Raw genomic sequence first — 26,672 nt, forward strand, 5'->3', positions numbered from 1 at the left:
GAAATGGTGTTGTTAAAGGCCTTGTTTGGGACCATGAAAGTTTTTTCCATGAATAATAGTTTATCAAGGGGTGGGAGAGGGGGCAAGTAGAGTTGTCTCATGCCACAAATAAACCCGGGCACTCAAGAAATTTGTTGGCTATAGGAGTCGTCTCTCTTTTTATTAAAAAAAATCCTCTTTAAAAAAAAATTGTGGTCTCAAATTTAAGGGTGCAACTTGGTTCGATTTTGGGGAATCTTGGTTAAGCTTTTACCATAAAATAGGGTCGGTTTTAGCTTGATTGCATTTCATATTTTTTAGCAAAAGCTCAACCCGACCTGACCCAAGTTGCACCCCTAGACTCTCGGATCAATCCCCTATTAACATCTCATATACTTTGCCTGTTCGTTTTAGATTTTGAAAGCTGATTGTGAGTTGAAAACTGATTAATGGACTCAAATTTACATCTAATTTTGAGTCCAATAATCAATTTTAGACTCACAATCGGTTCTCAAAAACCAAAACAAACATGACCATCAATGATGACTTAATCACACTAAACTTGGACTATCTAATCTTGGAATTCTATCTTTAGCCTTAGAAATAGCCAATCCTATTCATTGCATGTATGGGCAAACACCCTTTTGACCACCATAGTGTTTGATGAATGAGGTCAGTCTTCTATGAGAGTGAGAGAGAGAGAGAGAGAGAGATGTTAGCAATGGCCACGTTAGTCTCGTCATAACATGTGGGGAGTGCAACGGTAACCTTGAGAAAATGGGGGTTCAACATTTATGACTAGGAATTAAGGACAAGGCCTTTGTATTACTGATCACCTTGATTAGTGGAAAAATGCCTTGTATTCGGTACGAGAGAGAGAGAGAGAGAGAGAGAGAGAGAGAGAGAGATGTTAGCAATGGCCACGTTAGTCTCGTCATAACGTGTGGGAGTGCAACGGTAACCTTGCGAAAATGGGGGTTCAACATTTATGACTAGGAATTAAGGACAAGCCCTTTGTATTACTGATCACCTTGATTAGCGGAAAAATGCCTTGTATTCGGTACGAGAGAGAGAGAGAGAGAGGGAGAGAGAGGGAGGGAGAATACATGATACATCTACGTAGGAGTGGGGGCCTCACACGGTCATCTCATAAAGTAGAGTGAGATAGAGAGAATACATGATACATCTACGTAGGAGTGGGGGCCCTCACACGGTCATCTCACAAAGCAGAGCGACATATCCGCGTCCCGATTTGGATTTAGTGAGACATAGTAGTAAGGATTAATAAATAAAGAAAGAGAAAGGGAGTGACACACTGAAAAATATGCACTGACAAAGAGAAAAGAACAAACGTGGGAACGTGGGATTCTACCAAGCTACCCCTCTTCACGGCGAGGAACTAAATATCAATCACAACCCCACCATATTATCCTGTTTTTATTTTAATTTAATTAAGAGTTTTTCATATGGTCTCGTGCAGCATAAAAGGAAAGAGTGGCCCACATGAATAGATGTTCAAAACCTTTTTTTTGGCCCCTTGGTAGGGGACGTGCCCAAAAAATTGAGGGTCGTTTCATGACCGTAAACCCATCAACTTGAGGAGTTTTCATTACTGTGCTTAAGAAAATGGAAGAGTTCAGATCATCCACTCACCCTTATTTTTAGGCACAGCCCATCTGCAATATAACAAAAGATTGAATGGTTTAGGTCATCCATTCATGTAAGCCCCATTTCCTTTTCAGGTTGCGTTTGGATTGCAGGAATTAGGAATCGAAGTTTGCATCTTATTCCGATTCCCCTTGAAACGAAACGAAATGAAAAACATTTATTCAAAAAAAAAAAAAAATCGACCCCACTGCTTCCATTCAGTTTTTTGAAGCAAATGCGGAAATTGGGCGGAATCAAAATAGGACGCCGATCCCAGCAAACAATCCCTTAATTTAATCAATGCCATTCACTATCATAGTGTTTGTTGTTTTTATCTATTTTAGGGGCAGTCCCTATTGTCTAGTGTGAATCTAAACAATCCCTTAATTTAATCAAAGCTTCTATCAAAGTGTTTGCTGTTTTTATCTTTCTTAGGGGCAGTCGCTATTGTCTAGTGTAAATCCAAACACACCCTTAGTTTAATCAAAGCTTTTTCACTATCTAAGTGTTTGTTGTTTTTATCTTTTTTAGGGGCAGTCCCTATTGTCTAGTGTGAACGCCAGATGCTGTATGCACCCATCGGCGCACCAGTATACGTGGGTCACATCAAGTCCATTATTCTTGTAGCGGGGGATGATGAGCATATATTCTATATATACGGGTCATTCCCTGTATACACTTTATAGTAAATATGAGCATATATTCTACATATATGGGTCACATCAGGTCCATTGATAGGCAGATTTTAGAATATGGGATTTCTTCAAAATTGTAGCTAAGAGACAAGAGAAGAAGCAGGCCAGCCATCGTTATTTACTTGTTTTCTTTACTTCTCGCCCTTCTTTCTGTCAACAAGAGAGTAGTAGATCCTCCAACTTTTCCAAGTTTTAGAAATCTCAGGATGCAGGAGAGATTTCTAAAACCTAGTTTTCTTACTTAAAATCCAAGAAACGCTGTCAGGACAGCGGCAACAGCTTGATCATGAACCCTCTTTTACACTGTTTTCAAACTAAAAACCTGGATTCTAAAATCCGCGTAGCCAAACGGCCCCTTAGTCTTCCCCTCCTTTTAAAGATATGATCTTTGCAGGTCGGCAAAAAAGGTAAGATTTTTGGTTCTTTGAAGGAGGCCATGTGAGAGGGCACCTGAGATTATTGAATTTTCTAACTCTCTTTTTCTTTGTTCATTTTCAAGTTTGGAATTTTTTGAGAGAAAATGAAAGAATAATAACTAGTATAAAAGGATGGGAGGAGATGTGTAGGGCCACCATCTCCTCATTTCATGAATTAGTTTGAGAGTTGGTAGAGGTGTTGGGTTTCAACAGAGATAGAAATTGTTTTGGGACCCAATGGGTTTGTGAGTTCCCTCTTCTTACCCTTGTTTGCATTACTTTCATTTGTATGGCACCCCATTCTACGACGGTCACTCCCCACTACCAAAATAATCCCACCATTATTACCATTCTCGAGTCATCACCAATGAAGACGTCATCTTAATCATTCACCCCTTCCATCCGCATTGCCTCTCCAGCATCACACTTCTTTGTCTGGTTGCTAGAGCTGTTGGGAAGAAAAAAAAAATCTTCTAGCATCACACTGCTTTGTCTGGTTGCTAGAGCTGTTGGGAAGAAATAAAAAATCTTCTGCCAGCTTATTTTTGGTTCCTGGGATTATTTTGGTTCCTGGGAGTATTTTTTTCCTTTCTTTTTTTCGTGGGGGGTTATTTTGGTTCCGGGATTATTTTCGGCCCACCAACGAAATGTGGGTTTCCTGCGGAAATTCCACAAAAGTCCCAAGAATCAAAAAATTTCGGCAACCAAACGGAGCACACTAGCTTAGAAAGCATAGCTCTCAGAGCAGTGTTTTGCGTATAAATAAGCCTTAGTTGTAGGGAAGGCATATAGTTCAAATAATTTTTGGATACTAAAGAGGATCTATTCTTCGTAAAGGAATTTTAAAACTGGAGAGTTCGTTGCTAGTTGTAGCTTGGTATGGAGTCAACGGTAAAAATGATTCCAATATCCAAGGTTTCAGAAATCAGATTGCATACTAGTTAATACTGCCATCCATTTCTGTGAAAAACACCTGTTAGGCAAATGATGAAAAAAAAAAAACCTAAATGCTAGCATATTATGCAATACAGTATGCTGGGTTGAGCCCATTCGAACTGGTGGCTGGTGGCTGAGTTTAAAAAAGAGCATGAAAGATAAAGCAAAGCATGCAAGGAAAAAAAAAACTCTCATGAACTTGATCATGAGATGGGTTGGTAAGTGTAGGATGTCAAACTAAGAAGGGAAAAGAAAAATAAATGAGAATAGAACAGTGCCTTGGCAAATATGCCAAAATAATAGTCCTGCAACACTGAAGCAGAAAACAAAATCGAGCTGATACAAGAATCTTAAGGTGAATCATATCATAGACTCTGCACAAAGGCTAGCCATTCCTCTAGTCGAGCGGAGAATTGAGTCAAAAAAGTTTGGAATGTTCATAGGCTGAAAATAAAAGAATCAGGTAAACTCACCTATCCTGACATGAAGTTTTTCCTGGTAAAATTCAACACCTCACTGTTCATTATTGCCCTGTTTGTTTAGGCCCTGTTCGTTTGAGATTACGCCAACCTGTTTGTTTAGGCCCTGTTCGTTTGAGTTTACGCCAACTGATTGTGAGTCCAAAACTAATTACTGGACTCGAAATTAAACGTAAATTTGAGTCCAATAATTGGTTTTGGACTCACAATCGGTTGGCATAATCTTAAAAGAACAGGGCCTTAGGATTTTGAGATCTGATTGTGAGTCCAAAAATGATTATTGGCGTTTAATTTTGAGTCCAATAATTGGTTTTGGACTCACAATCGGTTGGCATAATCTTAAACAAACAGGGCCTTAGGATTTTGAGATCCGATTGCGAGTCCAAAAATGATTATTGGGATCAAAATTAAACATAATTTTGAGTCCAATAATCAGTATTGAACTCACAATCGGTCCTAAAAATCCAAAATGAACAGGACATGAGTCTGTTCATAAAAAAATTGTCCATGGTGTTCTGTTCCATGCAAATACAGCATAGTAAGTATGTCTATGCCATTCTTCATTTGACTACACGGGCATCATACAAAAAACTAGGCGGTAAAAAAAATGCAAGTCATTGATGAATAACAATTCTTCATGAGAAAAATATGCTAAAAGGTCTAACAAAATGCTCGGCCTCTCATTCTTCATGAGAAAAATATGCTAAAAGGTCTAACAAAATGCTCGGCCTCTCATTATACTTTCAGGGAGAAATTATTTGTGACCATCCTCCATAACTCTAAACAGAACCACCCTCCATAACTCTAAAAAGAATAAGGAAGAAGGGACGAACAATATTGTTATTTCATTGGAACCGAATAACTTAATCCTAAATACTTGTCTGCTCCATTTACTCTACTCTAATTAGAATACAGAACAAAGCTTGACATCCTCTGCAAAATAAAATCATTGCAGCATATCAGATGAGCAATTGGCCAAACAATAAGGTTTCAAAAAAATATTGTGATGTTAAAAAGATAATATGCATGTGATCATACAACTAAGCAAGTGTTCTGAAATATAAATATGGTATGTGTAATATAATACACTTTTTAGGGAGTTATTTCCTCAATTCCTCCTCAAATAAGAACTACTTTTATTATTTTCCAAGGAGGTGGGTGTTGCTACTCATAAATTTAGGCGCCCCCATCCATGTAAGATTGATAGATAAGGCAAAACAACTTGGGTGGAAGTGCCTAGTGTTATGGATGGCAATGCCAGCCACATTTCCTACAATAGCAAAATCTTTCTCTACGTGATGCAGTATTAGTGGATTAGGACATTCAACTTGAGGACCCTATCAGTGTGACATTAACGAGCAGGAGTGACATTCCTTCTTTTTTTAAAGCAATTACAAGGGAAAAGTAAAAAATTATAAATGAACAGAGATTGCCCCCATCTGTATTCTGTAGAACTTCTCTGCCGACACCTTGCAGAAGAAAGAGATGTCACGCCCTCTACGAATTTCAGCAATAAAATGTGCTGGTCTCCAAGGACCCAGACTTCAGAAAGAAGCCCATGCCATTACCTTCTCTACCCGTCTTACCATTACCACTCAACTCACTAATGAATATATGAAGGCTCATAAGCAAGGTTATAAATTTCGGTTTCGGTATGCATTTCGATCATGACGGAAATAAAAACATGTCAATTTCAAATGGAATTTTTGGCGAAAATCCTATAAAATTACGGAAATGTATGAAAACATATGCAAATGAAGGTCATTTAAGATGAATAGGCGGGAAGTGTCAGAATATGCACAAATGCACCCAAAAACCAACAAATATCCAAAAAAACACACACAATGGTTTACCCATGGAAGTAGGAATCCTTACTTGGACTGGGAATCACGATTCCCCAGTTCGTGATTCGGAATCGGCAATCTTCTCGATTCCCCAAAAATTGGGAACCTCGTATCGGAATCGTGGGAAACACGATTCCACTCTATGGGAAACACGATTCCTTTCCTATCGACCCTCCTTGGCTCTTTGTAGTCCTCTTCCCTTCTTAGTGGTCCTCTTCTCTTCCTCTTCTTAGTATTTACATGTGAAGTCATTTAAGTAAATGTAAAGACATTTACTTAAGATTTAAATGTAAATAAGGGAATACCCCCCATTTGAATCTATTAAAAATAGCTTCAAGACCCAAATCTCAAAAAGGGTAATAAGTCAACTTTCCAGTTCTAGTACAAAATTCAAAAAAAAAAGAAAAAATGGTAGGGTCAAAATCTTAACTTCCAAACAATGGGGTATTTATCCAATTTTAAAAATTCATAAATTCTATCATGTCCAAACATTACTAAATCTCAAAAGTCCGGTAAAAAAATATCATAATTTGGTCTCTAAAATTTTTTCATCTTGTCAGGCACTGGTCAACACACTGGTCAAGACTGGTAAACACAGGTATTTCAACCGATAGTGATTTTCCTTTAAGTAGATGTTGGATCTTTTAATAAAAAGTGGTTTTTTAATATTTGGTTGGTTCATATAATTATTTCTTATTTTTTAAAAAAAAATTAAATATTTAACTATTAAAAAAATTCTCCGACCTTTCACGCTTCCCACTTCCCACCTTCCTAAGAGCCTTCGCTTCCCGCATCCGCTTCGCTTCCCACTCTGGCAACCTTGGGTTTACCAACAATAAACACCCGATGACATGAGTTGGCATGCACATCTGATGATTCAATGCATACCATATTTTACATGTAATTCATATAAATATTGGCAAATAATGCACACCCCATTTCATATTCAATTTGTATAAATATAATTATGTAACAAATACTTGCAATGTTTGGAAAATAAGAATCGAACCATGTAAGCCCAAGGGTTCCCATGAGTTAATCATTCACCTTACCTTCTTGTTTTGATGCTAGCAAACTAAATTGATTAGCATTTATGGACTGATGTGTTGCTTTGAAGTGTTGTGTTGTATACAGGAATTTCATGTCATAATCGCCATTACACAACTCTTCACAACACATGGCTTGTGGATCAAGGAGCAAAGGAACCAAGAGCTTGCACCTACATTACATATCCTCATTTAAAGATATGCAAGTCAAGAAGCTCAACTTGAAGATCCCACAAGTTTCCTAAGCAAGCGTCAAGGAGCTTGGAATTGAACATGCCATGGTGACACCTCATGCACCTCACAACATGCAGTGAAGATTGGAGGATGTCACAAGAGCAAGACAAGTTGAAGATGTTCACCTCAAGCCGAAGAAGTCCAAGAAAGTGCAAATGAGCCAAGACATTCCACGAAGACTCAAGGTTTTTATTTTTAGAATATATATAGAGTCCTCTTGATTTTATGTTTAAAAGCACTTTCAAAAGGTTTTCAAAATAATTTTCATACTTAAATTTTGTCATCTTTGAAAACCATTAACACACCCTAAAATGTGTTTGAAAACCTAGGACTTTAGCCTAAAGACCATGGCCCAAAAGCCCCTGAACTTTAAAGTTAAAAATGGAATTTTACACAGGGCCGGTCAACCAGGATATTCCGGGCAACCGCGACGGTAAGGAATTTGAAAATATAAAAGGGCGCCGGATAAGGGCGGGCGACCGCGGTGGCTCGGTGGACAGCGACGGTCGGGCAAACTAGCTGTTGGGGCGTTTTCTGCTTGACTTTTTCAAGCCAGATATTTACAGTTTTACTCAAAACGGTTATATTTTCAAATACACTATATATCCATGATTAAAACTTATCTCTACAAGCTTTTGAACATTTGAGAAAGATCAAATCTCATTTCTCTTTGAGCTTCAACATTTTATTTCAAAAGCAAAAACCTCTTTGATCTTCCATTTCTACATCTTATCAAGAGTCACTTCATAGGGCTTTACATTTGTATTTTCTTGGAGTGATTGTGAGCTTTCAAAGTTGTAATCCGCCTATCAAGAGGCATTAGAGTTTTTATTTTTATTTGTTCTTCATTGAGGGTCTTCTCTTCGGCCCGGTAAGAATTGTGAAGAAGAGGGTCTTCTCTTTGGCCCGTTAAGAAAGGTGAAGAAGAGGGTCTCCTCTTCGGCCCGGTAAGAAAGGTGAAGACATGTAAGAGGGATTGTCCATCGCAAGGCTTCATGCAGATGGGCTTCGCTTTGGCCCTTGAGAATGTAAAAGCTTGGTCATATAACGGCTCATTGATCCGGTCTTGAAGGAGGATCGAGATAGTAGAACTCACGTGTGCACGTGAAGAGTGGAGTAGGTCTTGTGATAGACCGAACCACTATAAATCTTGTGTTCATTGTCTCTCTCTCTTCCTTTCCTTCTCTTGCACGTGTGGTGATTAGAAATCTCTAACCCTAACTTGTTTATTATTTTAATGGAACAAGGGTTAGTAAATGCACTTGAATTAGATGTATAAACCCTAATTGCATTTATAATATTTATTTGAACAAGGGTGAGTTAAATGTGCATGATTAAAAAGTCTAAATCCTAGCTTTTATTGATATACCAATTTGAACAAGGGTTAGACTAATTAGTGCTTAATTAAATGGATTAATTTTAATTTTCCCTTAATTAAGCCTAAAATTTCTAATTGACCAATTTACCCCTCCTCTTGGGTTGTCACACCTGTATTTCAAACCATAAATCGTAATCTGGTCGAATCGTATCGTATCGCAAATACTAAATAGCAGAATTCATTCAGATATATACATATATAATCATAAATAAATTAAAAACAATAAAATAACTTATTTTTAGAATAGTAAAAAACAATAAAATGACCAACTATCCATTTTTCATCTAAATCTATTAATTTAAATAGAAACAACCATAATTAGTTATTAAATATCATAATACGAGTTGTTTGTTAACAAACTTGTCACATGCTAATCATCTATGTGTCATCCAAACCCATGCATATTGGATAATAAGTTAAACTAATATCGTGTGATCAAATCATAAGCATGTGATTGAACAAAATAAGCGCAAGAGATCAGGAAAAAATACCTCTAAGTTTACGAGTTGTGATTGACGATGCTCGATCTTGCTGGGATTCCAAACATCTGTAAAACAAAAATGATATGGGCGGTCTTCTACTCTCTCCACTTATGTTCATTCCAATGGGAAGAAACCACCTTATGTGTGAGAGAAGGGACCAATCCTGTGTTTATAATAACCGAAAGGAAGCCCCAGAGTCCACCCATTATCGACTGTTGTTCCTCAAATAAGCCCACTAACCTTATTGGGCTTACAACGGGTCCACACATATTATTAACCCGTTACCAAACCCTTTCCAATGTGAACACATGTGGCTAAGTTGTTCCCGGCTCAAAACCTTATTGATCACTAACCGTATATGAGCAGATCTAGATTACTCTTTACCATAATCAAACATTCTCAACAATCTGGTTTTCACAAAAGCCAAAACATGTGTTGTGCAAGCCCACAAAAGTCTTACATTCTCCCACTTGGATTGCATAGGACATTAATAGAAAACTTTAGCATAAAATCTTTGAGAACTTAATTCAAAACCTTTAGTTTGAAAACGATTCTCCGCATTGCAATGGCCACAAAAGAATGTTGATAAGAGAAACGCCTTAAACTTTGCCTTAATCAAATAGAGCTACTAATACCCAATCATGAAGGTTGTTACATCTTATTACGATATAGGACTGTACATGTCAAAGTACTAGTAACTTCATCGATACAGGGTAAATGGTATGGTTGTGTGGTAAATGTGATCTTTCATGCCTATTTCCAAAGTGATCCAAACTTTATGTCCATTACCGGACCCTTATGCTTTAACAAGTGAAGCTCTTAGGACGGGCAATCCTGATGTCTTTATACTTTACTCATAGGTGAGAAACCTTTATACCGTATGAGTAAAATATGCCCGCCCTGCTTAAAGCTTAAGACTTTAAGTGTTACACTTCATGAGGCCATACCTCCAATGAGGCATGAGGCAGCACCTCCCATGAGGCATTAGCATATATAATCAATCATGTGAGCACAAAGATGGCAATAATAACTATAATAATATTCTCGAGAACATATTCCTTTATTCATATACAGCAACTCCAAACAATAGAACCACACTGTTGAAACAGAGCAAAGAATATTATCATGCAGTTCTACCAAACAAAGAAATTCCTACTAACCAAAGACATAAAATTATAAAGTAACCTCATAAAGGTAACATGCCCATTAAAACCTTTGGGGCAATCATTATGTTAGTGGTTTAGCAGTCATGATATGGATCATCCTACCATCATAAAATATATAGTGAGGTAGAACTCATATCATCTAAACAACTAGCAAAATCTACATCCGCAAGGCTGATCACCTCAAGGTGATATGACCGTCTGTATAATAGTATAATATCATTAATCCTCTGTAAATAATCTAAAACCTTTATTGCTAATGTCCAATGATAATGATCCATACTTGGATCACACTGTCATCTATCAAGTACACTAATCGCAAAAGTGAAATTTAGATAAGTATATGCCTGTGCTCGACCGCGTTACCCGTCATTGAAACACAAGCTGGAGACATATCGGCCTATAGCCCCACCAATGTGATCTCCATTACAGATGGCAACGACAAACGTATAAGGAATTTTCGTCATTTGATATCTCTTTAGATTATTTTGGGCCAGTGGGGTTTGGTGACATTATCAACCTTGTAAGACGGGTACTACCCCTAGAAAACAAGCATGCATGCCAAACCACATAAGAACCTTATCAATGTACGCTCTCCGAGACAATCTAAGTATGCCACGATGAATTTATTATATCCCAAACCAAAAGATGTCTCAACTGGATCTTTCATCTAAAAAAGACTTGGAAACATCCACTTTGTTTCACTCGAGAGAGCGAGATTGATTTCAGTGATATCAACATAAAGAACCAGAAAAATAAACATGCTCCCACTGATCTTCAGATAAATGCACTAATCAATTTCATTTTCTTTAAATTTAAAAGAGGAACAACCTCTTCAAAATTTAAGAATCACTGTCTGGAAAACTGCTTAAGCCCAGAAAAGGACTTCTTTAGTTTGCACACCAAGTGCTCTTCATACTAGTGAGTGAAAAACCTTATGGTTACATCATGCAAATGTCGAACCACTTTGTGTTAGGACTTTCAATCGGATCAGAAAGACAACAAGATCATAATTAGTCCCAATATCAACCTCATGCTTTGCATGTATACAACAAAATCATTTGTCAACTGGATTCATTCTTCATGAACAACTGAAGAATCCTTATGATCAGGAGACTCGATGTTAATTACATTATACTCAATTAGCAAATGAACAATTGTACTCACTCAAACTATAGGCATGGGAATCAAAACTCGTTATTCCTCAAGAACTATATTTCAAGACTAAGTACTCCCACTAATGTTACCACTTTCTAAAACACTGCATGATAATTCTCTATGACCCTATCGGAGTAGAACGGAATATAAAATCAATAACCCTTTGACTTATCTAGATTCCCAACAAGTGACAACTAACAGTTCGAGAACCTGGTTTCCTGATCTTTGAATTATAAGGCCTTGCTTCTGCTACACATCCTCAAACATGCATGTGGAATGACAAAAATTTAACAAACGTAGTCAACAATAGAGGCAATGAAATGGTGAAAACCACCAAGAATCAGAATAGGAAAATTCCCACAAAACCGATCCTACTCAATTTATAGTTAATCCTTCTCCATTCTACTCTGACATAGTCTTTATCCCATGTCTATCTTACACACCACTCCCCTTTTCCCACTTTTGTGACAATAATCGATGTATTCATTGGCGACCAAAGCACCATCTAAAATCTTCCTTCCTGCAATCATGGTTTTAAATTTCCACCGAAACTGACATGAAACGACCTAAGTGTTTCTGTTTCCACCCCACCGAAACAAATATCAAAACTGAAGTGCATAATGAAACCAAAATCCTAAGTCCATTACTGAAACATTATACCAATACATGTTGCATACTCAACTCAACTAAGCCTTTGTCTCAAACTAAGCCATGCATTATACCAATACATATTGCATAATTATATTTAATTATTTATATGAATTGCATGTGAAATGTGGTATATATAAATATTTATATGAATTACATGTGGTGTGTTGTATGTATTGAATTATCCTGCATGTGCGAGAATGCATGTTACCGGGTGTTCATGTTGTAAAGTCATTATGGGTAGGTTTTTTTTTTTTTTCTTATGTGATAGTTTTTTAATGTGTATTTGTGCTTGTCCTAGCACTGCTTAAAATTTCATCTTAAATGTTCATGCATTCCTGTGGTTTTACAAGATTTCCACCAAAATTTCCATATGAAATCAACACGTTTCAATTTCCATCACTACCGAAACACATACTGAAATTGAAACCTAAAACCATATGCAATAAGCACTTTGATTAATTGATATCAGACCTCCCAACAATCCCAGTCTCTCTGCCAGAACCTAGCCAAAATATTTCACACTCCACACAAGGTTGATAAGGCGAAAATCTATCAATATGCCTACTCCATACTTCTCAGGAATAAGAGAAAAAAAAAGTACCCCCTATGCTCCTATTAGCAGGGAACTCTCGAAAAATCCATAAGACAATCCTTAATGAAGTCCCCGCACCACTGAAAGAAAGCCAGGTAGAAACCATTCGGGCATGGAGATCTGTTGTCTCCTTAAAGATATAAGAGGGTTCTCTTTACTTACTCCTCACTAAAATGATTCTCAAGCTCACAACAAGCATTTCCCATCTAATTGACCAAACTCTTACCTCTGGTAGAAGGGCAAGAGGTCTACTGTCAGACGAGTAGAGTTCTTTATAAAAGGAAACAATCTCCTCAATAATATGACTCCTATCCTCAATTTTCCCTCCATCGATCACAAGAGATCAGATTCGTTTAAATATAAAAGGAAACAATCTCCTCAATAATACAATCCTAATCGTCAATTCTCTCTCCATCGATCACAAGAGAAGGAATTCGGTTAACTCTATGTCGAGCACTAGCAATGTTGTGGAAATATGTGGTGTTATTATCCCCTTCAACCACTTGTCTCTAGACCATTGTTTCCATGTAAGCTCCTCCTATACAGGAAAATCCTATTAAGCTCGTAGTTCAAGAATCCCCTTTCCACCAAGTCTGACCTACCAAGCGGTTCAATTTATTCTTTCCGATCAAAATCCACAATTTTCTGAAGTAGTTTTTTTATTGGCTGCCAGGCCCTTTTCCTCTAGCACAACGCATCAATTTGTCTTTGACAAATCTGAGCTTTTGGCCCAGCAGAGCCTTCACCATTAATAGGGACCTCAGCCCAGCACGATGTGAGTTTTGCACTAAAACTTGGTTCCTCCAACCAGGCCAACTGGAACCGAAAAAGGAGTCGAACCCCAAGATTCTACATTAGGGTCAAGGAGAATAGATCAATGATCCAAAATTGTCTTTGGGAGGGCAACATGCATCAAGTCCGGGAACGATGGGTACCATTGCTGACACACTAGGAACCTATCCAACTTGCACTTACGATGATTCCTGGACCAAGTAAATTGGGCACTACTCAAAGGGAGGTTCATCATCAAATTACGGCCTACAAAAGCATCCATACTAGCAATGATTCTACTCATTCCCTCTCTTCAATGTAGCTCATTACAGTCAACACCTATACACCAAGGTATTGACTACCTTTCTTTAATGCCATCCCAACTCGGCCCACATGTCACCACGAAACCAGGCAGATTCAGATCAGACCGTAAACGCCGAAAAAGCACAATCAGAGTTATCGGTAAACCTCCTCAAATGAATAGAAATTGAGAAACTCCCAACCCTATCCTACTCAAGTCCAACATCGCCCCATCCCAAGCCACTATAATACCTCCCGAAGAACCCACTGCATCCAAAGCAACAAAGCGTTATTACAACATATATTTTTCAATTTGACAAGATGTTTTAAGGCACTTTCTTTCCACTTTGCCTTCCCAAAGGAAATACCTTTGAAACTTATCAAACTTATCGGCCACTGAATCAGTATTTTTAACATGGTATAAACTGACAACTTGGCAAGAGATGCTTAAATAAGAGTTATCCTTCCACTGACAGATGAGAAATTTCTCTTCCAAAGCAGTAATATATCCTCTTAATCATGGGGTCTCACAAAGACTTTCATGGGGAAGTGTCTAGAAAAAGAATAGCAAACTTAAAAGAAGAAATGTCAATATATCAATTTAAAGGAAAATATTGAGAGTTGAGATAATAAGGATCACCATCAGTGCAAGACTGAGCACTTGAGGGTTCGTATATGAGATACATCAACATTCAATGCCAACCTGTTAATGCATATTTATAACATTAGACCAACAGTTTCCAACAGACATTCACATTTTTCTTTCTATCTCCTTCAATGAAAGCTTTATTATATAACTGCAATGAAGTTCCATCCCAATGGTCTAAGAAGTTAATTCAACAATAGAGAGATATCTGGGAACCATATTTTGCAGATTGCTACAATCAAAATGTCTTCCTAAGGTGAAGATTTCGCTGGAAAGGCGTCACAGAGCATGCCTAATAGTAAGTGTGTTTTTTTTTTTAATGGCAGAATGAGAATGATTTATTAAGTTTAGAAAATCAAAACCCAGGGACCGAGGTGGTTACAAAGGCATATATAACATACAAGACAGAAACAAGGGCATAGATGTATCAAAAGAAAGGAAAGCCAGACAAGAGTAGTTACCACCAACCACTCAAGGTGGTACGTGATCTAGAAAAGGGGTCTCCTCTCTCCTAACTCTCAAACGAGATAGGGAATCACTCTCCATAATCGCCAATCTCCAAACATATCGGATCTCTATATCAAGTTCTTCCAATAAATCTTGAATCTCCTCTTTCACATCCGCAAAGCACCATGGGAAGCTAGTCTCGTCTCTCACCCATCTGACTACACTGTGGGAGTCTTCCTCAATAATCATCATTTCAATCAATAATCATCCGTTGAATCTGATCAAGGGAGGTGTATTGAATCCCACAAAAAAGTGCCATGACCTTTGCCTCAGAAGTGTCCCTATCACCATTGAATCTGATCAAGGGAGGCGTATTGAATCCCACATAAAAGTGCCATGACCTTTGCCTCGGAAGTGTCCCTATCACCAATTGGGCCCCAAAAACCCAAATCACCTTTTGTACGCATTTCTCAACAATCCCCCAATGTCTGTCAGTCTTGGATTGCCGACACTTGAACCCTCAAAGTTCAACTTCAGCCTCCCAAGAGGTGGAGGGTTCCATTTGGTCTTGGGGCACTCCGAATGAGTGCTACTCAGTTTGATCACCTCCCAAGACCTATGGAAGGATGGCAGTAAAACTCCACTAAACATAGGTAGTAACTATGCCCACTATGCCCACCGAGCCACACAGTGACATCTAGGAATAGGCTCCACAAAGTCCTACCTCTAGAGGGCCAAGGCGCAAAGCTCCAAGACTCAATATGATCCGCAATGTGCCCATGGAGAACCGAGCAAACTCCAAATAACTCATGGGCAAACTGGAAATGTAGGAGGTCGCCAACGGACTCCGCATCCACAAGGAAAAGGGCACAGTGGTTAACTATAATCTTCTCTCTATTGCACAAGTGTTCCACTGTGAGAATCTTGTAAAGACACCAACATAATGCATTAATTCTCGACAGGACTCTAATTGGCCGAACTAGACAGGCAAGTGTGGCTCGAAGATTCAATACCAAGTGTTCATAGAAAGATTTAATCGTGAAAGCTGTAACTTCTCCCGATTCTCACTCCAAGAAATTCATTCTGCATATGAAGTTGAAACCAACTATATTGTTCACCCTGCAAAAAGATTCAACCACCAAAATATCATTGCACGGTGATACCTCCAAACTTGCTGGGAACTCTTAGTGTTTTGTCCACACACGAGCTATCCAACTAGAGTCTAATACTTTCCTCATTTCCTACCCTATATCGTATCTCTTTCTGAAACAGAGTTTGGAATTTCATGATGTCCTCTAGACTGTAGTCCCGATTGGTATATACCCATTCTATCGGGGACCACTGTCAGGGACCAAGACCATATTTTGCCCAAATCACCCTTCTCCATAGCACATCTATTTCCTCATGAATTTCCATAGCCATTTCCCTAGTAGCACCTTGATCATCGGTTCTACGCTTCTAATCCCAAGACCTACCTCTCTATAAGGCCTACACACCATGTCATAGATGACTATATGATATTTTCTGCCTTCTTCCCTATCGTTCTATAAGAAACTCCTCTAGAGATGTTCAATTCTTTTAATGACAAATGCAAGGCAGAGGAACATTGACATAAAATAAAGAGGGAAAGTAGCCAAGATTGACATAAAAAAAAGAGGGAAAGAAGCCAAGACTGTCTTAATTAAGGCAATTCTCCCCCTAGGGACATCATTCCATTTTTGAAGATAGATGCCTTTCCACCCTTTCAATCTGTGGTTACCAAAGTCCTTTCAATGGACTACCCATACATAGCATGAGGTCTAAATATGGTGAACTTCATATTTAATCATTGCCTTCAGATTTTTTTTAGCTTACATGGGCCCGAACCAATGAATAATAAAGTGTCGTCCGCATATTAGAGGTGGGTTGATTCGATTTCAGGGTGCCCCATATGAAAACCTTCGATCAAACCTTCAGATCATTCACTTTCCATCATCCTAATGTATGCTTTTGCCATGATGGTAAACAGAAAAGGAAGCAAGAGGGCCCCTTGACACAGTCCTCTTGATCCTTTAGGGGATCTATTGACCAGGATTGAGCACCTCATAGACAATAAGCAATAAGCACTTCCACATCCAATCACTCCATTTGGCTCAAAAATCCATTCTAGTCATAATGAACTTAAGGCACCTCCAATCCACTATCACAGGCTTTTTCCATGTCCACTTTACACAAAAGCCCACTCTGCCCGCACAATGATTGGAATTGAGCACCTCATAGAAAAGAAGCAATAAGCACTTCCACATCCAATCACTCCATTTGGCTCAAAAACCCATTCTAGTCATAATGAACTTAAGGCACCCCCAATCCACTATCACAGGTTTTTTCCATGTCCACTTTACACAAAAGCACACTCTGCCTGCACAATGATAGTGCTTAGTGGCTTCATTTGCTTGCAATGCCCTGTCTAAGATTTGTCTTCTTTGTATGAAGGCGCATACTAGTTTGCTATGATCCCCCCTAGTATCAACCAGAGACGATCCGCCAACACTTTGGCGAGGATTTTATAAACACTTCCCACAAGGCTTCTGAAATAGTACAGGCTCTCTGGACCGCCTTTTTTGGGGATGAGGGTGATAAAGGTAGCTCTTGTACCTCTACCAAGATGAAAATCTCTGTGAAACTATTCAAAAAAAAAGTCCATAATATCCTTTTACACCCATTCTCGGCTCTCCTGGTAGAAGATAGTGCAAAATCCGTCAGCTCCCGATGCTTTATCTCTTTTCATGGAGGAGATGACTTTTTTAACTTCCTATTTTGACAATGGTCTTTCAAGCTCTCATAGCATCCTCGTCCAATAATCAAATTGAATCATTTCCAGAATTGGGAAACGCCGATCCTCAGATGTATACAACTTTCTAAAATGGGATACTATTTACGCAATGATGGGCTCATCTTTTCAACTCTGAATCCATTCACCATTAGAGAATGGATTCTATTACTTCATCTTCTAGCACTTGCTACGATGTGAAAGTAGGTGGTATTCTTATCTCCCTCTTTCAGTCATTTTGTTCTTGATATTTGTTTCTATTTCACCTCTTCCTAAATGATGATAGGATTGCATTCTTCCAGAAGTTTGGATCTCTCTAATACTTCTTCCTGATTAAGATGTATCTCCTCTTCGATTGTCTCGATCCTATTCAGATATTCTAGAATTGCTCCTTTCTTCAGTTCAAACTCACCAAACACTTGTTTAGCACATGTTTAATTTTGGTTTTCACAAAGCAAAGCTTTTGGTTTATTCTGACATCGACCAGTCTGGAACCCTCCGCTTCAGACAACCATTCCTTAAGCTTCTTCGGTAATGAAGGTTTCTCAAGTCATGCCAGCTCGAACCGAAATGGGGATGGTCACCACGGACCAAGTGGGGTCGAGAAAAAATGGCCCATGATCCGAAGTTGGCTTCAGAAGAGTGATATGAATGGATCTCGAAAACAGTGCACTCTAAAGGGGGGAAAAGAGGAAGTGATTGATACGGATTTTGCTATCATTCCTCTCCCAGGTAAGGCGAGCTCCAGTCAAAGGAGGTCGATCAAGTGTTTCTACTAATGAAGTCAAAGAAATTCAGCATATCTTGAGATATTCTAGGTCTCCCAGATTCGTCATCCAAAAAACAAGTCACGGTAAAGTCTCCCCCAATACACTCCTAGGAAGTGTCCCATCTACCTCTGATTGAGTCCAATTCCTCCATATGATCTCTAGGAGCGCTCTGTCAGTTAATGCATAAACTGCAAAAAATACCGAACAAGAGTTATCCTCAACTCTTCTCAGTTTGACCGAAATCGAGAAAGACCTTATGAATTCTTCTAGAGCAATTTTCACCCCATTCCAAGCAACTAAAATTCCTCCAGTGGATACTTGGGATTCAAGCACCAAGAAGTAGAAGTCTCTGGAACACCAAATTCTTCTGAGATATACAGGTGAGAAGCCTTTATTTTCGTCTTTTCCAGGGCAAAGATTTCTAGTTTATTCTTTTTTAAAACCTCCTTCACATGGGCCTTTTTTGAGTTGGAGCCCAATCCCTGGATATTCCATGTGATCTTCATGAGCACCAATCTTTTGGACCTTTTCCACTCCCTATTAATCCACCTGATGCAGATATTGGGTTTATTTTCCATGTTATTTAGTTTTGGACCTTTCCCACTCACTATTAATCCAAGACAGACGTTATGTTCTTTTCGACATGACAAACAAATCAGATGGTTGATTTCAATTTTTGACACCGATCTCAATGGCTCCACCATATGTTCCATGTTTTGATGGGTACGACGAATGTTATTTAAAAGGCCAGACTCACTATAGCTATTATGAGGATGCATGTCTACAATGGATCTATGCTTTGGATGCATATTATGCGCACTACGACTATGATGACAAAGCGCCCATCTACCGACTCAGAAAAACTGTGAGAGGACAAGCTCAGGGTTATTTGAGACACTTGGAGGCGAAGCGCCGTCCCTTAGGCGAGCCTCCATTCCGTCGATGGGAAGAGATTCGTGAGCTACGCTTATGCGAAAGTAGCTCTTTATTAGTACGAGCAGATGATAGTAAGCGAAGAGGCAGCTCGTCGTGAACAGGAAGCCGCAGCTCGTCGTGCACGAGAAGCCGAAATTGCAGCAGCCACTAGATATCAAGAGCGTCACATGCGTGAGTCGGATTTGCAAAGCCACTTCACTACTTCTTCTCCCGTACCACTTGTTGATGATATTATTGAGGAACCAGATGCTAGTGTTGATGAGATCATTATAGTTGAATCCTTGATTATGTCACACACTGAGTCAGAGATGTCAGATATAAGGCCAGAGAGTTCAGTCATTGCACATTGCTGAGGCCGATGTCGACGAGGATGACAATTCAGAGGTTTTCCTAGCACCGATTGCCGAGCATCTAGATAGCGATCTTGACACTTCCACAGTAGAGGCAGATAATGTGACCGAGCTATGCAAGGCTGATCCATTGACAGAGGCGAATGACCTGAGCCATTACCTGAGATGGATGATCGAGAGCATATTTGTTGAGGATTGCCCTATCTTTGAGCCAATTGATCAGATTGTCGATCTTTGTGCTGACACAGTGGAGCTTGTTACCCAGATCGATCAGGAGGTCGTAGCATTTACAGAGATTGATTCAGCTGGACAAGATGAGACTACAAATGAGAGTATTATGGGAAAGTTTTGCCGAGGCTTGCTAGAGATCATGCCAGTACAGGAGGAGTACGTTGCTATATTCCCTGCCACATTACTTATCAGGAGAGGTTTGTTTCTTTATGGTTCTTCATGGATGATGTCTTCTCTATCACTACGCTCGCATTCCATACCACTTTCACAGACATCACGAGCGTTGTACGGCATTCCAGAGTTCGACGGATTACGACTCATACTGCTTCAGTAGATCGTCTACGTATTTGATCCAGGTGGACTAGAACTCGAGGTCGAGTTCTTTTCAAGCGGGGGGAGAATGATGCAGATATTAGGATTTATTTTCCATGTTATTTAGTTTTTAGGCTTTTATTTTCCATGTTATTTAGAATTAAGAAGTTTAGTCTTTTAGGAATTCTTATTTTAGTAGGTTTCTATCTTTTCGGTTGTTAATTGCCTATAAACCTATTTATAGGCTTCTTTACAGCTTTATTGTGAACTTTGATTGATATTGAATAAAGATTCTTCTCCCTCTAATTCTGGTTTTCTTCTTCCCTCTTCTGATTTCTTCTCTTCTCTCCCTAAATTCGTCTATTCTTCTCTTCTTCTTCTCCTCTCCCTAATTTCGTCTCTTCTTCAGGTTATTTTCGTCTCTCTTCTTCCCCTATTCTTCTAATTCTATCCCCTTCCCTCAATTCCTCTTCCCGGTCCTACATCACCACCACTTCTAGCTTTCCACCCCTCAATGATATGCTATTGGATCCCCTTTTGAATTTCACATTAATTTCTAGCCTTGCCATCTCCCTATCCATTTTCATTGCAGGACCACCTTTGTGTCTTTTGGTGGGAGATGAGGCTTGAATGTCAAGCATCTCTAATGAAAGGAAATAAGTTCTAGCTTCCTTATCCGAACCTACAAAGGACAACCCAACCACTTTATTAATCTTGATCACATGATTTTCCACCAGGTCTATCACAGCCTTATAGATATCAGAACTAGGTGTAGTAGTCATCGGATTCGGCATGAGACAGATGAACCTTTGTCAAGCCTAATAGATCTCAGCATAACACTTTATTCATCTTGATCACACGATTTCCACCAGATCTTTGACAACCTCATAGATCTCAGAACTAGGTGTACCTACGAATTCATCGTCGTCGTTTCTGACCCAAGACAGCCATTACCAAGCCCGAACCTACTTCATTAGACCTAAAGCTCACTACCTCCGAACGAAACACCGTAAAATGTTAGGGGCCAAACAATTCAAGGGACAAAGCTCCTTTCTCACATAGGGAGAATGTAGACGGCAAGAAAAAACACCTTTCCCACCTAGAAAGAACGTAGACAGCAAGAAAAAAATGACATTACCATTTGAAAATTGTACGTGTTCACCTAGCCTCTCTTACCTACCACCCACCCCCACCCCCTTTCCCGGAGGCCCAACAGACACATGGATACGCGCTAACCAGCAGGAGCCGCTAACCACCTACCAACTAAAGACACATGGAAGGCAAGAATAAATGACAAACGATTTGCAATCAGGATGTAGCTAAAAGTAAGTGAGGAATCAAAACAAAGACATGTCTCCTCTAATAAAAGTTCAAATTGATATGTGTGTGTGTGGTGGTGGTGGTGGTGGGGGGGGCACTTGCTTCTCATGGTTACACAATACCACAGGTTGTCTACTCTCATTTTTCCTGTGAGTGGATAGCTAGCCACTTGCATCATGATTTTCACCTTAGGGTTATCCAAATGACGGCCTTCTCTTGAATCAATGTCCACGTCCAACATCTGTCCGAATAATGATTAGACCATTTCAAAGGATTCTTTGAACCAATCGTGAAGAGGTATTCCTAGTATTAGCACCCATATGGATTTGGCACCTCATCTGCACACTGGGTACCAGGCGTACATCTTATCCAAGATACCACCCTTCGCTTTTCCTCCCATCCATGAAATGCACGTCGCTTCTTTTTCATTTTGTAACCCGAACAAGTACACTCTTGATCCTAGAGTCGAAACTTTAAGCTCTAAATGAGCTCCCCACCTTCTGGTCACCTTTTCTTTCAGAACCTCAACATCCGGTTTCTAAACGTATATTCCCCCTACCAAACACTGCTGCAGATTTATTTTTTTCTTTTTTGTTCTACTTTACCCTTAGTTGTAAATTCCATTCCGGTGGCCATTCTGTTTTGGCCACCGAAACAGAATTCGGGTGGGATTTCGGTCATTCCGGTGCATTCCGGTCGAAACTTTTCAGTCACACAAATCCCTTTTCTCGAAATTTCGATGGGATTTCTGTCATTCTGGTGCATTCCAACGGCCATAAAATGAGGGTAAAAGGGTCAAAAAGCAATCCCAACGGCTATAATGGCATTGTCGTATTTTTTTCAAAAAATTTGTGCATTTTCAGTCGATTCTGGGCGAAACAGGGCATTCTGCCGGAATTCCGGCCGGAACGGAAAATATGCCCAAACCGTTCCGGATTCCGAGCCGGAACCGGAATTCCGGTCCATTCTGGCCGGAACGGAACGGAATTGATAACTACGACTGTACCTGATCAATCAAGAATAATAGTTCGCCATTTAATGTTGTGACCATTTTTTTTCTTTTGAATGGTAATGTTGTGACCATTGTTGCATTGCAAAGCAAGTTCCAGGCAAATCCAATGCTTGTCTCCTGTCGGTTGACTACTTATTCCACTACTCTCCGAGTCTATGCCGTGCAACCAAATAAAACCTAGGCGTTTGATGTTGTTAAACCATTATGGATGGTTTTCTCTCTTATGTGATGGTTTCTAAGTGTCTCCTGCCGGTTGACTACTTATTCCACTACTCTCTGAGTCTATGCCGTGCAACCAAATAAAACCTAGGCGTTTGATGTTGTTAAACCATTATGGATGGTTTTCTCTCTTCTGTGATGGTTTCTAAGTGTATATTTGCAGTTATTCTAGCATTTTCTGATGTTTCATCTTGAATTTCCATTATTTGCACATGTTGCCATATGTTTTTTGAAATTTACATGTTTTCCACCGAAATTTTCAGCCGAAACAAAAATGTTTCCATTTTCATGATGATTGAACCGACACTCGAATCCATGGTTGTAACTTGTAAGATAGACAAGCCCGTCCAGCAATACGAGTCCAATGAAAAAAAAAACACCTAGTGGCTAGAACTGATTCACCTTAATATGCTGGTACATGTCCAGTCCAACAAGATTTTCAAGTGCCTTGTCATTCGTGAGTGGAACACAATATATGAAGGATACATACTTCTACAACTCAACTCAACTAAGCCTTTGTCCCAAACTAGTTGGGGTCGGCTAATGAATCCTTCAGAAAATTTTCATGAGAAGGATACATACTTCAATTTTCAAAAAAAATTATTATTATTATTTAGATATTACTATGCTCATTCTCCAAGAATTCAGGTAAACTACAGATGTTTTTTTATCTAAGAAAGAATTTGCAACTAGTGAACTAATTGCATTTCTAGAATCTACCCTAACGAAAGAGCTTTGAGGTTAGGACTTAGGTTTCTTAAGGCAAAGTAGGAATTGGTTTTTTTTTTATGAAATGGTGAAAACAGTTATCAAAGTAGGAATTGGTTACAACATTATAAAAGAAAAAACTCCCAAAGTATTAAATGGGCAAGGTTCCTATCCACAGCTAGAACAAGGAATACACACACACAGACAAGAATACTTGATGGCTCTGCCTGACGCTTAACTAGTCAGTGGAAAACTCTTTCAGGTGCTTAACTAGTCGTTAGGAAATTGGTTTTGATTCAATACAGGGAATCAGATACCTCTTAAAAGAAAAGAAAAAAGGACAAATAAAAACATTACTTATCATTAGTAATATGTATCCCTATAGACCGTAGTGTATAGAAGGGAAAGGACAAATAAAAATAGATAAAAACAAAGCAATAGAAGGCTAACTCACACAAGTAGAAATTACTTATCATTAGTGATATGTATCCCCATAGACCGTGGTGTATATAAGGGAAAGGACGCATGAAGGTACGATGTGCAAGTCACATCAAACCAAAATGAATATGAAACTCCTCCAATGACAACATATCCATAAGATAACTGCACTGTAAAATTCACGAATTTCATATACCTGCACTGTAATAAACATCTAAAACACTTAGGAAATTCTTACAAAAACAAGTACCTACAAAGGTAGGAAATTCTTACAAAAGAAAGTCCCTATACAGGTATAAAAGGACACTTCTACACAAGAATCATGTAAGTAATACCTGTGTAGAATAGGGTCTTCATTCATAGACCCATGAAACTCAATAGAGAGTCACAAGAATATCCAACCTACGGGGTAGAAAGTCAGGCAATAAGTAGCTCAATCCACAATATATCAAGAGAATGGAAAATGGGACAATTTATCACCTGCTATAAGTCAAAATGAACAATCCCACAATTTTATCAGAAACCTAAGTATATCGATTGGCATGTGAGGAAACCATGTGCAAATGTTAGTACCTGTACCCTTCACGATTGGAATTTGGATGGGCCACTAGCACATGCAGAAGGTTGCAATTGAGCTGAAGTAGAGTGATAAGAAGCATCGGAGATGGTTCTAGATGCCTTAAAACAATTCTGCTGCCTGCAGGGTAGTAAAGGAGCCGAAGCCGAACTCTCAAGTGGAAAATCTTGAGAAATAGACTTGTTGTTCCTGCCTAAAATCAATTTTGCGCTTGAGTTCCTCTTACTATACTTTATTAAATACCGGTTAGGCCCTAGGCTTCCTTTCTTTAGCAGTTTAGATGAATGCCCATCATCTCCAGGAGGAGAATTGGGTGTGCTACACTTCAATGAAACCCTATTCTTTGACTCATTTTGCTCTAGAGAAGATTCAGATTTGGAGTTGACACCATTGTCATCTCCACTGGAATTTATAACCATAGAGCAGCTCGCCTGTTCTTCCTTCACAGGCATCTCCAGTCTATTATCTTTAGCATCTGATTTTACAAGTTGACCTGTTAAGGACCTTCCATCATACCTCTCCACAAGTCCAGTTTCTTCCTTGCGTTCCTCGTCATGATTAATTTTCTTCCCATCCAAATCAACAGACGAATCACAATGTTCGACATCATTTTTATCTGGGTTCTCGAAAAGCTTATTGTCACTGCAAACTTGGAGCTTCCCATAGACACTATGACTTCCAGAATTAACCACCTTAATCCCCAAATAATCGCCATTGCATTGATGCTTCTTATCCAAACAATTCAAATTCGAAAAGCCCAAGTTCTTGTAAATCCTTGGTGAGCTATTCATGGCCCTATGCAGTCTGAACGCCAACTCATTATCATCAATATCCAAATCACACCCCAACTGAGAATTCCTTCCCTGTCCCTCTTTTGCAACAGCCCTAGCCAAATCCAAAGCATCCTTCGCCAGCTCGGCCGCCCTCCTAGCCATGAAGGCTTTCCTCCGCGCCTTCTCTTTTGCCCTAGATGCCACAACAATTGCCTTTGTTGCCGTCAAATTCGCATCCTTCACCACATCCTCTAACGAATGTGAGCAATTTTTAAGACGTGAAACCCTAGAATACTTCTTAGAACAAGAACTAGACAACCTTATGCTACTCCTATTTGAATTTACCCTAGATTTGGGAACCCAACAATCAACACAAGTAAAAGATCCAAAATTAGAAATCAAAACAAACCCTCGATGGAGCTTCGAGATGCAACCGCGGTGGACTTTACGGCGGCACCCGCGGCAATCAATGGTCTCGTCTCCGGCCGAGATTCCGGCAAAGCAATAGGAACAAATTGCGGCGGATTTAATGAGGAAAAGGCATTCTTTACACAGGATTACAATTCGCCATTCGCTGTCTAGGGTTTGGAATCTCCCTTTCTTTAAGGCGATGCAGATTCCACAGGCGTGACAGTTGGAGAAATTGGGGAGATTTGGGGATTTGTTGAGGGATTTTAGGGAAGAAGAATGGGGAGAAATTAGGGTTTGGTTGAGAGAGGAGAGGAGACGTTTTCTAGGAGGGGGAGAAGAACGAGAAGAAGGAAAACTGTTGCTGGTTTCTTCTCCTTCCTCTTTCTCTTCCATTGTTAGAGAGAATGAGAGGAGAAATTAGGGTTTGAAGAAACTAGGGTTTGAAGAAGGTGGAGAGGAAAAAGGGGTTCTGACTTCTGAGGAGAAATTAGGGTTTCGTAAGACATGTGATTGTGATTGTAAATAAATAAGGAAAATGTTTCTTTCTCAGTAAAGATTTTGTTACTAGCTTGTTTTGGTTACTGTTTTAGAAAATTCGACCGTTATCAAGGCTAACTGTTAAACTGTCTGTCCCACCCATGGATATTTGCGTTTAATTAAGACCGTTGATCTTGTAGGCCATCGTATTGACTAACTCTATGTTTTGTCCCAACCAAACCGACACCCCATCCACGCTGGTTAAACCCAGTTGAAAATAGGAGGGAAATGATATATCCGCCCCACTTGTCTTCCTTGGGATATTGGGCCACCCTCTTGTGGCGGAAAAGGAGTAGTCATAAATAAATTTGATGGGGTGGCCCGGTGAAGAAAAGGAGGTGAATATATGACTTCCCAAAATAGTTTCTTCCTCATGTAGTTCGTGTTTGGATGTCAATTGAAGTG

General features: G+C 39.3%; 1 protein-coding gene across 8 annotated transcripts; it reads right to left on the reverse strand.

The window, feature by feature from the left end:
- Positions 1–4,769: 4,769 nt before the first annotated feature.
- Positions 4,770–26,242, reverse strand: LOC143888182 (uncharacterized). Of its 8 annotated transcripts, none has more exons than XR_013254496.1 (4): positions 24,543–26,242; positions 24,305–24,371; positions 9,146–24,139; positions 4,770–5,085 (listed from the first exon to the last, which is right to left on the reverse strand). XR_013254496.1 is itself a non-coding variant. In XM_077392525.1 (2 exons), the coding sequence occupies exon 1, from the start codon at positions 26,121–26,123 to the stop codon at positions 24,552–24,554; it is 1,572 nt and encodes a 523-aa protein (XP_077248640.1). In that variant the 5' UTR covers positions 26,124–26,242; the 3' UTR covers positions 4,770–5,085; positions 24,543–24,551. The 8 variants fall into 8 exon arrangements, 2 of the variants coding, with proteins under 2 accessions (XP_077248640.1, XP_077248641.1); XR_013254495.1 differs by having other exon boundaries at positions 9,146–24,165; XR_013254493.1 differs by having other exon boundaries at positions 9,146–24,170.
- Between the last annotated feature and the right edge of the window lie 430 nt (positions 26,243–26,672).

This window comes from Tasmannia lanceolata, unplaced genomic scaffold (assembly GCF_043159265.1).
Source record: "Tasmannia lanceolata isolate RefF3 unplaced genomic scaffold, GAP_Taslan_0.1 ptg000012l, whole genome shotgun sequence".
Taxonomy (NCBI): Eukaryota; Viridiplantae; Streptophyta; class Magnoliopsida; order Canellales; family Winteraceae; genus Tasmannia; species Tasmannia lanceolata.

Excerpts from the sequence above, each read along its gene's own strand:
- LOC143888182 (XM_077392525.1), bottom strand. The coding sequence starts at position 26,123 with ATGGAAGAGAAAGAGGAAGGAGAAGAAACCAGCAACAGTTTTCCTTCT.